The 10,316-nt window shown below is 52.3% G+C and overlaps 2 protein-coding genes across 2 annotated transcripts; both read right to left on the reverse strand.

The window, feature by feature from the left end:
- Positions 1-162: 162 nt before the first annotated feature.
- LOC116853023 lies at positions 163-8,235 on the reverse strand. Its single transcript, XM_032833877.1, has 4 exons — positions 6,433-8,235; positions 5,176-6,291; positions 3,592-3,968; positions 163-274 (listed from the first exon to the last, which is right to left on the reverse strand). Exons 1-4 carry the CDS (start codon positions 8,233-8,235, stop codon positions 163-165), a joined length of 3,408 nt encoding a protein of 1,135 aa, XP_032689768.1.
- LOC116853024 lies at positions 8,235-9,062 on the reverse strand. Its single transcript, XM_032833878.1, has one exon. It carries the CDS (start codon positions 9,060-9,062, stop codon positions 8,235-8,237), a length of 828 nt encoding a protein of 275 aa, XP_032689769.1.
- Positions 9,063-10,316: the final 1,254 nt, after the last annotated feature.

The raw sequence follows: 10,316 nt of genomic DNA on the forward strand, positions 1-10,316 counted from the left end.
TTACGCGGCGGGGAGGATATCAACTGCTTTCTGCAGTTGAAGCAAGAGGCCAGCGGATGGCCAAACGAATGCGCGGATAATGAAGGCGGCAAGAAACGGTATCTGCACGAATACGAGAAAGTCGAGGGTATTGTTCTCAACAGGGCAAATATCTCCCCGAATCTAGGCTTGCGCTCGATCGCGAAGCTGTCTCAACTCCTTCTGGAGTGAATTCGGCCAACGATCCAATCTACCGAATACCGAGATCGTTAGAACGTGGGAGAGTTTCACGGCTCTGCTCACGAGTCCGGAACGCGAAATAACAAATATATTGCCCGTAAACGACGAAGTGATATATGTTTCATGGCGAATGAGGCGAGAAGCCGGTCACACCAGCGTCGCGATAGCCGCTTACACCACGGCGTTAGCCCGATTAAAGCTATATTCGTATTTAGAAAAGTTAGATCGTCGCGTGTTATATTACGATAGCGATTCGTGTATATATTGGAGCACCAGTGATTCCGATGAGTACGAGCTGCATACGGGAAATTTTTTGAGCGAAATGACGGACGAACTCAAAAGTCACGGCTCCAGTAGATACATCGAGACGTTCGTATCCGCTGGCCCGAAATTTTACGCTTAAGTCGTTCGCACGAGCGAAAGACGTGCGTGAGAAATTTGCAAAGTGAAGGGAATAACCCTGAATTTTGAAAATTCTCGCGTGCTTAATTTTAGTTCCATTAAGTCATTGTTACTAGCCGACTAAAAGTTAAAGAGGAGAGAAGAGACGGGCGAGGATAAAACCGTGATAAAACTGCAATTTAGCGCGATTTGGCGTACCGTATTTCACGACATCGTCATAAGAGATGAGACAAAGTCCTGCATGCCTGTATTACTAAAACGTAGTTTTAACGACAACGGATACTCCGTAACCGTACGGATACTCCGTACCGTACAGTTACGTCTCCAGCGAATAGCGATATATCTTGCTCCTCTGTTTTATTTATTTGCAGCGTAAGATTTTAAAATTATTCCTAGGGTAAGAAAAAAATGTAAAAATGTAAAAATGTAAAAACTGTAAAATATAAGAAAAATGTAAAAATTGCGACATATACGGAATATACACGCCTGTTTACTCCTCCTAAAAAGATGAATGTAAATTTTACGCGCTATACTTTAAAAATAAGGACTTTTATATGCAACGAAGACGAATCTAAAAAATAAAAACTTTTTTAAATCGATTTTTTACACATACTCACATTATCTCCACCCCAGCACTAGACTTTAAGCGAGTGAGCGAAACAATTTTGAATTTCTTGCGCGACGTTTAAGATACGGATAGAAGTAACTTTCAAACAAGAGGATAAAATGTCCCCGCTGAGTGCGAACCGAGAAATATCGTTTGTTCCAATGCGATAAGCTCAACAATCGCGGTTCTAGCGCTGGGAGGGGATACGAGCTGTATCTTTCCCTCAGCGCTAAATAAGCTTTTGCGCGTCGCATGAGGAAGCTCGCTCACGGCGGTGCGAATCGCCCCGCGCCGTGGGAAAGAGCTCGCTGAGGCGCGCGCGCGTCCCCGCGGATGTACGCTGACGCTATCCCACCGTGCGATTCAAGATATAAATCCGCGTTCGCGAGCCGGTCTTTTTTCATTCCCAGAATCGCGCGCAGAGACCATTTGTTCGTGCGATATAGACACGCGCTGGAGGCATCCTTGGACGTCGATCGTTTGCGGTCCGACGGGATGCGGTAAAACGATCTTCGTGAAGACTTTTCTTCGCCATTTGTCCGGTATGTTTGACGTCCGTTTCGAAAGAATTTTGTTTCATTACGCGGAGTGGCAGGAGACCTATCGTCAACTGCAGCACGAAGTGGATTCGTTGTACCGCCGCGAAAAGTCCGGGGCGGCATCGTGCGACATCGGAAAGCGCGCGGGGGGAAATATAATCGCGTTTCGCGAAGGTTGATTACTCGCACGATCCGCTTTGCGCGAAATTAGTAATAATCGACGACCTTATGAGGGAATCGACTTTATGAGGAATCGTGCGACGTGATTGTGGATTTGTTCACAAAAGGTAGTCATCACAAGAACCTCAGTGTTATACTGATTTTCCAAAATCTCTTTCATCAAGGCCGCGGACAGCGGGATATTTCTCTCAACAGCAATCACATCGTGGTATTCAAAAATCCTTGCGTTGAAATTCGCCACTTGGCGCATCAAGTTTATCCGGATAATCCGACGTTTCTGGAAAAGGCGTACCACGACGCTACTTCGCGACCGTACGGATATTTGCTGCTCGATTTGAAACAGTCCACTCCTGACGAATATCGATTTCGCGCGTGCATCTTCCCCACGGATAACGCGCATTATGTTTATGTCCCACGTAGATCTTTGGGAAATCACGTATAATATTCTGCACGCTCACCTGAATCGCGGCAGTCGCGTCTTCGCGATGACATCGAAACGCAGGAGTAGCGATAGAGCGACGAGTATCGCGTGTCGCTCCATCGGCCGGAAAAACGTCTGCCTTCTGAAGCACTGTGCTATTTAATGAAGAAAGAGCGGGCCTCCTTCTTACGCTGCACGGGTAACGATCTCATCGCCTGTATCTGCGAATGTACTTTCAACACACTCAGAGGTAACATACCGCACGACCAACGGGAAAAAAGTCGTTTGTCCAGGTACAAATCTGCGCTGCGGAATATCGCGAGTAAACGCACTAATTTGAAAGACAAAAGGAAAATTATCGTGCAAAGAGGAGAATTCTTGCCTTACTTGATCAGACCTATACTCGGTGCTATTCTATACAGCGTTATCGGTAGACCGCGAAATTAATTAAATCGAACGCTCACGCGGATATATCATGGAAAAAGCGAGTAAGATGGTTTCAGTTTCTGCGGAAAATCTCGCGAGAATATCTCGCGAGAAAATCTCGCAGTAGCAGCAGCAGCTGTAGCAACAACAACCCGTGATTCCCGCCGTTTCGTCGAATAACGACGCGGGATCCGGTGAAAATACCGTACGCACCCCGGGACCGTTTTGTCGCGACTCGACTCCGAGATGAAACGAATTCTCGATTCAACGATGCCGGATCGCGAGAAATGGGAATTGTACAGAGAAGTACTTCAACGTTACCTGCATTTTTTCCAAAAAGAAGAAAAAAATCAACAAACGCGCGAAAACGGGCGTTAGCAACGACGGCGACGATGCCGAAAACAATCGTCCCGAAGATGATGCGAGATACGGAAACGACAACGTCCTCAATGACGAACCAGAGCTCGATCATCGTCGTCGTCGTGAGAGAGAGACGAGGGAAGCGGACGCACCGACGGAGGTACGTATCGATGAAGATAACGCGAGCGCATTAAGACGCCCCGTCGGCGAAGCCCCCCGTCGAGAACGCTGCAGCGAGCAGAAAAGCATCAGAAAAATACTGGATTTGGGGTATTGTGTGTTGTGGCGGTTGCCTCTTTTATTTGACGTGATCGGTCGCTCGCGGGGAGGCTGCAGTGACACTCGCTGTTTCTTTTTTAACTTTTAACAAGGAACATTTTATTAAGTTTACATGTGTATGTGTGTGCATGTGTTTGTGTCTGGGAATTGTTCCCGACGTCTTAGGACTCGTCGAGCCGCTGAGTTTAGTCTCTTGCCACGGGGGCGACGCGTCCTTCTTTGCTGGGGACCTCCAGAAGCCGGCGCTTGATTTTCCTTTCCTACGTGTCCGTTCGTGCGGCGTGGCGAGATCGGCCGTAGGACCCGGATGTCGCCGCGGGCTAGCGGAACTGCTGCAGGTAGCGTTAGCTTCCGTTGCGGGAGCCAGATAGGGTAGAGCTTCCACGGTGCGGGGAGGAAGACGTTGGCCGCCGCCGGTGCTGGTGATGAGGGAGTTTCCCACAAAAGCGGGGACGGCGCCCCAGCCCGCGTTGGCGAGGGTGTCCGCGGCCGTGGCGACCGGCCTGACGGACCACCTGTCTCGGCCTCTGGGGAGCTGTCTCCAAACAGCTGGTACAGGCGTTGCCGTAGGCCCTGGCTCTTTGGCGTGTGGGTTAGTGCCCGCGCCGAGGAGCTGGCCGACTGCCCCTTCTCCGACGTAGTGGAGGGATGGACGCCTCTTCGGCGTCGGTGGCCTCGTTGCCGCTTCTTCAGCGGACACGCTTTTCAGCGCGAAGTATCGCTTCTTCAGCGAGTGCACTTTTCAGCGCAAGGTATCGCTTCTTCAGCGAGGCGCACTTTTCAGCGCGAGGTATCGCTTCTTCAGCGAGGCGCACTTTTCAGCGCGAGGTATCGCTTCTTCAGCGAGGCGCACTTTTCAGCGCGAGGTATCGCTTCTTCAGCGAGGCGCACTTTTCAGCGCGAGGTATCGCTTCTTCAGCGAGGCGCACTTTTCAGCGCGAGGTATCGCTTCTTCAGCGAGGCGCACTTTTCAGCGCGAGGTATCGCTTCTTCAGCGAGGCGCACTTTTCAGCGCGAGGTATCGCTTCTTCAGCGAGGCGCACTTTTCAGCGCGAGGTATCGCTTCTTCAGCGAGGCGCACTTTTCAGCGCGAGGTATCGCTTCTTCAGCGAGGCGCACTTTTCAGCGCGAGGTATCGCTTCTTCAGCGAGGCGCACTTTTCAGCGCGAGGTATCGCTTCTTCAGCGAGGCGCACTTTTCAGCGCGAGGTATCGCTTCTTCAGCGAGGCGCACTTTTCAGCGCGAGGTATCGCTTCTTCAGCGAGGCGCACTTTTCAGCGCGAGGTATCGCTTCTTCAGCGAGGCGCACTTTTCAGCGCGAGGTATCGCTTCTTCAGCGAGGCGCACTTTTCAGCGCGAGGTATCGCTTCTTCAGCGAGGCGCACTTTTCAGCGCGAGGAGTAGCGCCTATAGGTGCTGTTGGTACCGCTGCTGGTATTAAGGCTATTAATAAAAGTCGCCACTAATACCAGTGCAGCGGAGTGCGAGTCTCCCCGACCACCCGCTGGGTCTGCCTTTTATTGAGTCTTAATTAAGATTTCCTCGCGAGAAAACCCCCCCGCGAATGCGCCACCGAACGGCGTTGCGCGGAGGCTCTCGCGGTTGTGCGGCGGCTCGGCGAGCAGCGGCGGCTCGGCTAGCGGCGCCGCGCTTGTGTGTGTGCGGATCTATATCGATCCGCCACATCACCCCCTTCGTTGTTTAAGAGCTCCTGGTGAGAAACGAACCGTTGGGCGAGATACTCTGCCGCTTCTCGTCTTGATTTCCTCTTGCTGTTTTTCTGTCTCTTTCGTTGTTTTGAGGGGCTCTTGCGTGGTCGTGTCCGACTCATTTGGCGCTGTTGCTAGCATGTATGCTGGTTTGAGACGGTCTATGCTGACATTTACCGTTTTCCCTTTTACTTTTAGCGAGAAGAATTTTTGCGTCCTCGCGAGTACTTCGTAGGGGCCATTGTACGCCGGTTGCAACGCTCGAGTTGGTGCGTCCTGTCGTACAAAAACGTGTGACGTTTCTTCGAGGCTCTTTTGTGCGAAGATTGCGGGTAGGCCGTGGCGTTTTACTTGTTGCGGCCGAATATTCCCCATGGTTCGTCGCAATCTTTGGACGAAATCGCTGCAGTCTTGACTTTCCGTGGAAGTGGCTTCCTGGAGGAATTCTCCCGGCAACCGAATGGTCTCACCGTACACCAATTCGGCTGGGGTGGTTTTCAGGTCCTCTTTAACGGCTGCTCGGATTCCCATCAGTACGACTGGGAGAGTATCTACCCAGCTTTCTGTCTGGTGGCATCTGATGGCAGTTTTTAGCTGCCGGTGGAAACGCTCCACCATGCCGTTGGCTGCTGGGTGATACGCCGTTGTCCGCCAATGCTGTGTCCCAGTGAGTCGGGTAAGTTGTCGGAACAACTCGGCTTCGAACTGTCGGCCCTGGTCGGTAGTGACTCTGACAGGTGTCCCGAACCTTGCGATCCAGCCTGTGAACAGATACCGTGCGATAGTTTCTGCTGCGATATCTGGCATCGGAATGGCTTCTGGCCATCGCGTAAAGCGGTCTACGATAGTGAGACAGTAGCGGTAGTCTCTGGATGAAGGCAAGGGTCCCACGATGTCGATGTGAATGTGCTCGAATCTTTGAGTGGGCGTCGTGAATGTTCCGACCGGCGATTGTACATGACGATGTACCTTATTCTGCTGGCAGGGTATGCATGCCTGTGCCCATCCTCTGCAGTCCTTCTGGATGTTTGACCAGATGTATCGTTGTGATACTAGCTTCGCCGAAGCTTTTACTCCAGGATGTGCTAATCCGTGCAGGGACTGGAAAACCTGCTGCCGGAATGCTTTTGTTACGAACGGTCGAGCCAGCTGTGTGGAGGTGTCACAGGTGATTTTGTGTTTTGATCATGGAATTGGTAGCTTCTCCAATTTGAGAGCGGTTTGCTGCTGTTGTAGTTCCTGCAGTTCTGCATCGCTCTCTTGCGACTTGGCGAGTTCTTCGAGACTAACCCCTTTTTGAATGCTTTCCACCCTGGACAGCGTGTCGGCTACGACATTTTCCTTTCCGGAAATATGCCGGATGTCTGTTGAGAACTGTCCGATGTACGCGAGGTGACGTACTTGTCGTGGTGAACTGTGCAGGGGGTTCTGTTGAAACGCATAGACGATCGGCTTGTGATCAGTGTAGATTGTGAATATGCGGCCCTCCAGCATATGCCGATAGTATTTCACTGCCACGTAGATTGCTAATAGCTCTCTATCGTAGGGGCTGTACTTTGTCTGAGCAGGGTTCAGTTTTTTACTGAAGAAGGCTAGTGGTTGCCATTCTTGCTGTACCCGCTGTTGGATCACTGCTCCGATGGCTGTGTCTGATGCATCGGTTGTGAGCGTGATTTCGGCTGCTGGATCCGGGTGTGCCAGTAAGGTAGCCCGAGCGAGGCTTTCTTTGCACTCGTTGAAAGCTTCTTCATAAGTAGGCGTCCATGTAATAGGCGTGTTGCCTTTGTTTTTTGGTCCGCCTAGAAGCTCATTTAATCGGGCCTGATCTTGAGCTGCCCCAGGTATCAAGCGTCTATAAAAATTAAAAGTTCCCAGGAACTGACGTAACTGCTTGACTGTTGTCGGTTTGGGGAACTCCTTTATAGACTTGACCCTTTTGGGCGGAGGTTCGGTCCCATGTTGGGATACCATGTAGCCTAGGAAGCGTACTTGCTGCGCCCCAAAAACGCATTTCGCCGGACTAATGAGTATGCCGTATTTTTGTAGTCTGGCAAATAGCTTCCTGAGATGTTCCTGGTGCTCTTGTTCTGTGTTAGAGGCCACCAGGATGCCATCGATGTAGGCGTAGCAGAAGTCCAAGCCGTGTAGGACTTCATTGATAAACCTTTGAAAGGTTTGTGCCGCGTTTCGTAGCCCAAAAGGCATGTATAAAAACTCAAAGAGCCCGAATGGCGTGGTGATTGCCGTTTTCGGGACATCTTCAGGGTGTACCGGGATCTGGTTGTAGGCTCTAACTAGATCTACGGTCGAGAAAATTTTCTTCCCTGCTAGAGTTTGCGAAAAGTCCTCGATGTGAGGAACCGGGTACTGATCGGGTACCGTGCGAGCATTCAGGCGTCTGTAGTCTCCGCATGGGCCCCAAGCGTTTTCTTTCTTCGGCACCATATGTAGAGGCGCGGCCCATGGGCTTTTTGAAGGGCGGATGATCCCTTCTTTAAGCAGGAGATCAAATTCTGCTTTCGCAGTTTTTAGACGATCAGGGGCCAGTCTTCGAGGACGACATGCTTCCGGTGGTCCTGATGTTGTCTTGATGTAGTGCCTGGTGTTGTGTTCTGCTCTTGTTAGTTCCGTGCGTAGGCGGGTAATCCCTGGATATTCCGCTAAGATGCGGTGGTACAAATTCTCTTCCTTGAGAACCTTGACTGATGCAGTCGTGGCGTGGTCTATGGTCCCCTGGGTTTTCAAGCCTGTTTTGCCATCTATTAACTTTCTTGCTCGTAGATCCGGTAACAGATGGTAGTGGGATAAAAAATCCGTGCCGATTATTGGTTGCGATACGTTCGCAATGACAAAACGCCAAGGAAAAGACCTTTTTAGACCATGTTTCGGTTCTACGGTGATACATCCATACGTCGGTATCGCCGACCCATTAGCTGCATATAAGATATATGCTGTGGGCTGCTTCGGACCTTGGATTGCGGCACGTGGATATACGCTGACGTCGGATCCGATGTCCACGAGGAATCGTCTTTTGGATTCCTGACAGGTGACGAAAAGGCGACGAGGAGTCTGGGTCGTGTCACTGGCCGCCATCAGTGACTCCCCCGCTCGTTTCCCGACTGGAAGTTGCACGGCTGGGTGCATTTTCGAGCTTGTTGCCCGAACTTCCGATGGTAGAAGCAAAGGTGATCCGTTTTCTTCCTCTCCCTTGACTTGCTTCTGTTTCGGTTCCGTGGACGAGGCGTTTGCTCGAGACGTCGAGCCATGGCTGCCACCTGGTCGGTGAGCTGCCGTATTTGGTGGGCCATCGGTGATGGGTCGTCTGGCGCCGTTTTCACTTCGTTGACTGAACGAACGGTGACCTCTTGAATACGGTCCGCTTGTTCTGCGACGTCCTCCAGTCGGTCTTGTGTTCTGGTCGCCAGAATGGCTTGCATCGTGGTTGGTAACCGCCCGAGCCACAACGTGCGTAGGAGTTGTTCGGGTACGGCATTTTCAGCGAGCGTGCGTAGGTTCCGCAGGAATTGCGAAGGCTTGCGGTCTCCCATCTCTTCGTGTTCTAGAAGTTGGCGAATCCTGTGCTCTTGTGAAGCTGACAGTCGACGGATTAAGGCAGTCTTAATCGCGAGGTATTTGTCCGTCGCAGGTGGGTCGGTGATTACGTCCTTGACCTCACGTGCGTACCTCGTGTCGATCTGTGAAAGTACATGGGCGTACTTGGTAGCGTCTTGAGTAATGCCAGCGAGCAGGAATTGTCCCTCGAGTTGTGCGAACCATAACTCGGGCTCGTTCTCCCAGAAGGGTGGTGCGCGGACGGCGACTTTGTTTATGTGAGCACCCGTTGGCTGTTCTGCCGTTGGATTCATGTTTTCAGCCGTGGAGCCTGTTGAAGCCCTTGTCGGCGAGCGCTCTGTCGGCATTTTCACTCACCCGCGAGGATCACGTCGGGGTCACCAGTTTTGGGGTATTGTGTGTTGTGGCGGTTGCCTCTTTTATTTGACGTAATCGGTCGCTCGCGGGGAGGGTGCAGTGACACTCGCTGTTTCTTTTTTAACTTTTAACAAGGAACATTTTATTTAGTTTACATGTGTATGTGTGTGCATGTGTTTGTGTCCGGGAATTGTTCCCAACGTCTTAGGACTCGTCGAGCCGCTGAGTTTACTCTCTTGCCATGGGGGCGACGCGTCCTTCTTTGCTGGGGACCTCCAGAAGCCGGCGCTTGATTTTCCTTTCCTACGTGTCCGTTCGTGCGGCGTGGCGAGATCGGTCGTAGAACGCGGATGTCGCCGCGGGCTAGCGGGACTGCTGCAGGTTGCGTTAGCTTCCGTTGCGGGAGACAGATAGGGTAGAGCTTCCACGGTGCGGGGAGGAAGACGTTGGCCGCCGCCGGTGCTGGTGATGAGGGAGTTTCCCACAAAAGCGGGGACGGCGCCCCAGCCCGCGTTGGCGAAGGTGTCCGCGGCCGTGGCGACCGGCCTGACGGACCTCCTGTCTCGGCCTCTGGGGAGCTGTCTCCAAACAGCTGGTACAGGCGTTGCCGTAGGCCCTGGCTCTTTGGCGTGTGGGCTAGTGCCCGCGCCGAGGAGCTGGCCGACTGCCCCTTCTCCGACGTAGTGGAGAGATGGACGCCTCTTCGGCGTCGGTGGCCTCGTTGCCGCTTCTTCAGCGGACACGCTTTTCAGCGCGAAGTATCGCTTCTTCAGCGAGTGCACTTTTCAGCGCAAGGTATCGCTTCTTCAGCGAGGCGCACTTTTCAACGCGAGGTATCGCTTCTTCAGCGAGGCGCACTTTTCAGCACGAGGAGTAGCGCCTATAGGTGCTGTTGGTACCGCTGCTGGTATAAGGGCTATTAATAAAAGTCGCCACTAATACCAGTGCAGCGGAGTGCGAGTCTCCCCGACCACCCGCTGGGTCTGCCTTTTATTGAGTCTTAATTAAGATTTCCTCGCGAGAAAACCCCCCCGCGAATGCGCCACCGAACGGCGTTGCGCGGAGGCTCTCGCGGTTGTGCGGCGGCTCGGCTAGCGGCGCCGCGCTTGTGTGTGTGCGGATCTATATCGATCCGCCACACTGGATAAAATCCCGAAAAGTTATCGTGGTAAAGCGCGCAAGCTATTGCGACATTTCTGCGATGTGGCGGTGCCCGTTAGAATAAGCTGTGACAGACAAGGGGT

This window comes from Odontomachus brunneus, unplaced genomic scaffold (genome assembly GCF_010583005.1).
Source record: "Odontomachus brunneus isolate Ranch 3 - 2012 unplaced genomic scaffold, Obru_v1 Obru_scaffold_268, whole genome shotgun sequence".
NCBI lineage: Eukaryota > Metazoa > Arthropoda > Insecta > Hymenoptera > Formicidae > Odontomachus > Odontomachus brunneus.